Source organism: Acyrthosiphon pisum, unplaced genomic scaffold (genome assembly GCF_005508785.2).
Source record: "Acyrthosiphon pisum isolate AL4f unplaced genomic scaffold, pea_aphid_22Mar2018_4r6ur Scaffold_20930;HRSCAF=22562, whole genome shotgun sequence".
In the NCBI taxonomy this organism is placed as follows: Eukaryota; Metazoa; Arthropoda; class Insecta; order Hemiptera; family Aphididae; genus Acyrthosiphon; species Acyrthosiphon pisum.
This window is the reverse complement of record NW_021770341.1, coordinates 48203-50514: the sequence shown is the minus strand read 5'-3', so window position 1 is coordinate 50514 and position 2312 is coordinate 48203. Positions and strand designations below refer to the sequence as shown.

The 2312-nt window shown below is 32.6% G+C and overlaps 1 protein-coding gene across 1 annotated transcript in view; it reads right to left on the bottom strand.

Moving 5' to 3' along the window:
* The window catches only part of LOC115034734 (glyceraldehyde-3-phosphate dehydrogenase 2-like), a 2522-nt gene extending 915 nt beyond the window's left edge, over positions 1-1607 (bottom strand). Inside the window, exon 1 of the mRNA XM_029492133.1 lies at positions 1597-1607. Coding sequence (XP_029347993.1) covers positions 1597-1607 — 11 coding nt within the window. The remainder of the gene's footprint in view (positions 1-1596) is intronic.
* Between the last annotated feature and the right edge of the window lie 705 nt (positions 1608-2312).

Below are 2312 nucleotides of genomic sequence, written 5' to 3'. Positions count from 1 at the left end.
CCTCACTAACGTTTATAAAATGAGTTGTACAACAAACTATTGGTGTCGCACTGTCGCAGTGTAGTCGAGCAGAGCACGTATAGTTCATCATCCTGTATGTCCTGGATGAAGGTCGAAGGTGATATTAAATTACGCAGTAAAGAGACAGTGTATAGAAGAAATATAAGTATGGTTTTATTAACTAATTAAAAATATAAATTTGTTGACAAAACGATAAGTATCTACCCGAGAAATTAGTTACTATTTAAAAGGATTGGGAAGATTGGGTGTGACTTCGATCTGGCGGTGATGTTAATGTAAGGACCAGGTGTCCAGCTATATTATATAGGCTTATCGAGTAACGTTCAGATTAAGACGTAGGTACAGTTTGGGATGGTAGACTAAGTTATAATTATAAATTTTAGTACGGGAGAGCCTTGTATTTATATAAAAACTTCCCTAGCTATCTAGTATCTACATGCACGGTATTGCAGACTATACGAGGTGGATATTATTATTCACACTTAGGCACAGCGCACCGACGTCTGTGCTGTTAAAAGTGGAATCGGCGTAGTCTATTGTCCGAATTATATATAATATATAATATTATGCTCTCTGGTCCACCGCGTGTGATACCTATATTATATAGTTGTAATAATTATGATATTTCTTATTATATTCAAGAAAAGGGACTGACGGTTTACCATGCAGGCGTATTGTATATGCTATTGTAGCATAGAACATGTTCTATGATTATAGTATTATCATATATTTATATTCTGTGCTATATATATAATTGTACTCTGTGATTGACTATTGTATAATATTATACTATACCAGTATACAGCTGTATACACCTTTTAATAAAATATTATAGCGTAATAATTATTAAATCAATAATTATTAGTAAGTTGTGATCGTCGAACGTTTTCGCTGATGACCTTATTGGCAAATGGCAATTGACAGTCATATAGACTATACACTATTATAGACAGCGTAGTGCGTACCTATTATATAATCATCGCATTATAGATATTATAGGTACCTATTTTGTTTTCGTATAATATGGTATGTTCCCGCGCGATAACGGACTACAATAGAATTGACTGGAAACGATAGTTCTATCTTCGTCCGTGCGTGGTACTGAGAGCAACAAACGATCATTATCAGTAGTGCAGTGTGTTTATTTTATTCACTTTTCTATTTTTAGTTAAGGATATTAAATTTTGTGGGAAAATTGAACGGAGCGCGGCGGTCGCGATAAACATACTGGTATTGGCGGTACGTATATTATTATTATTTTTATGATTTGACATTTCGACATAACGTACATAACCTATATTATAGTGTGACTGTGTATTGTGTAAGTCTTGAGTCTTGTTATATTGTCTATTAAATTTGTCTCCAGCTTGAGTGAAGAGTTCTACGCGTGCACTGTTGGCACTTGGCAGTCTGTTACGGTTGAAAACTCAGAAATTTATAAATTGTAAGTATCCGATTTAAATTTCTACACACATATATGTGTTTCTAATGCACAGTAGGTACCAGTTACATTTATCCAATTTTTACCGTTGCAGGTATCTCCACGCCTTTTTATATACTGTCAAGAATTTATACCTTTGTGGCATTATTAATTTATAAGTCTGATTTAGTGTTGTTGTCTATGATTGACGATTGTGCCATATATAGTTATAGTTAATGATCTAACATCTGTCATCTTGGGTGCACTGTTGGCACTAGGCAGTCTGTTACATTTGAAAACTCAAAAATTTATAAATTGTAAGTATCCGATTTAAATTTCTACACACATATATGTGTTTCTAATGCACAGTAGGTACCAGTTACATTTATCCAATTTTTACTGTTGCAGGTATCTCCACGCCTTTTTATATACTGTCAAGAATTTATACCTTTGTGGCATTATTAATTTATAAGTCTGATATTAGTGTTGTTGTCTATGATTGTGGCATATAGTTGGTTAATGATCTAACATCTTGCGTGCACTGTTGGCACTTGGCAGTCTGTTACAGTTGAAAACTCAGAAATTTATAAATTGTAAGTATCCGATTTAAATTTCTACACACATATATGTGTTTCTAATGCACAGTAGGTACCAGTTACATTTATAAAATGTTTACGTTTACTATTTGGCAAAAGCACCTTTTTCATCAAATGTTTTTCTTAAATATAATATAAATTATTAAAAAAAATAAAGGTATAAATTTAGTTTACGGCCCAAGCTCGTTTTTTAAATTTGTTGTTGTTAAAATCTAATGTTTATCAAGTTAATATGAGTACCACAATATGTAAAACATTGGCATCCTTTTTAACAT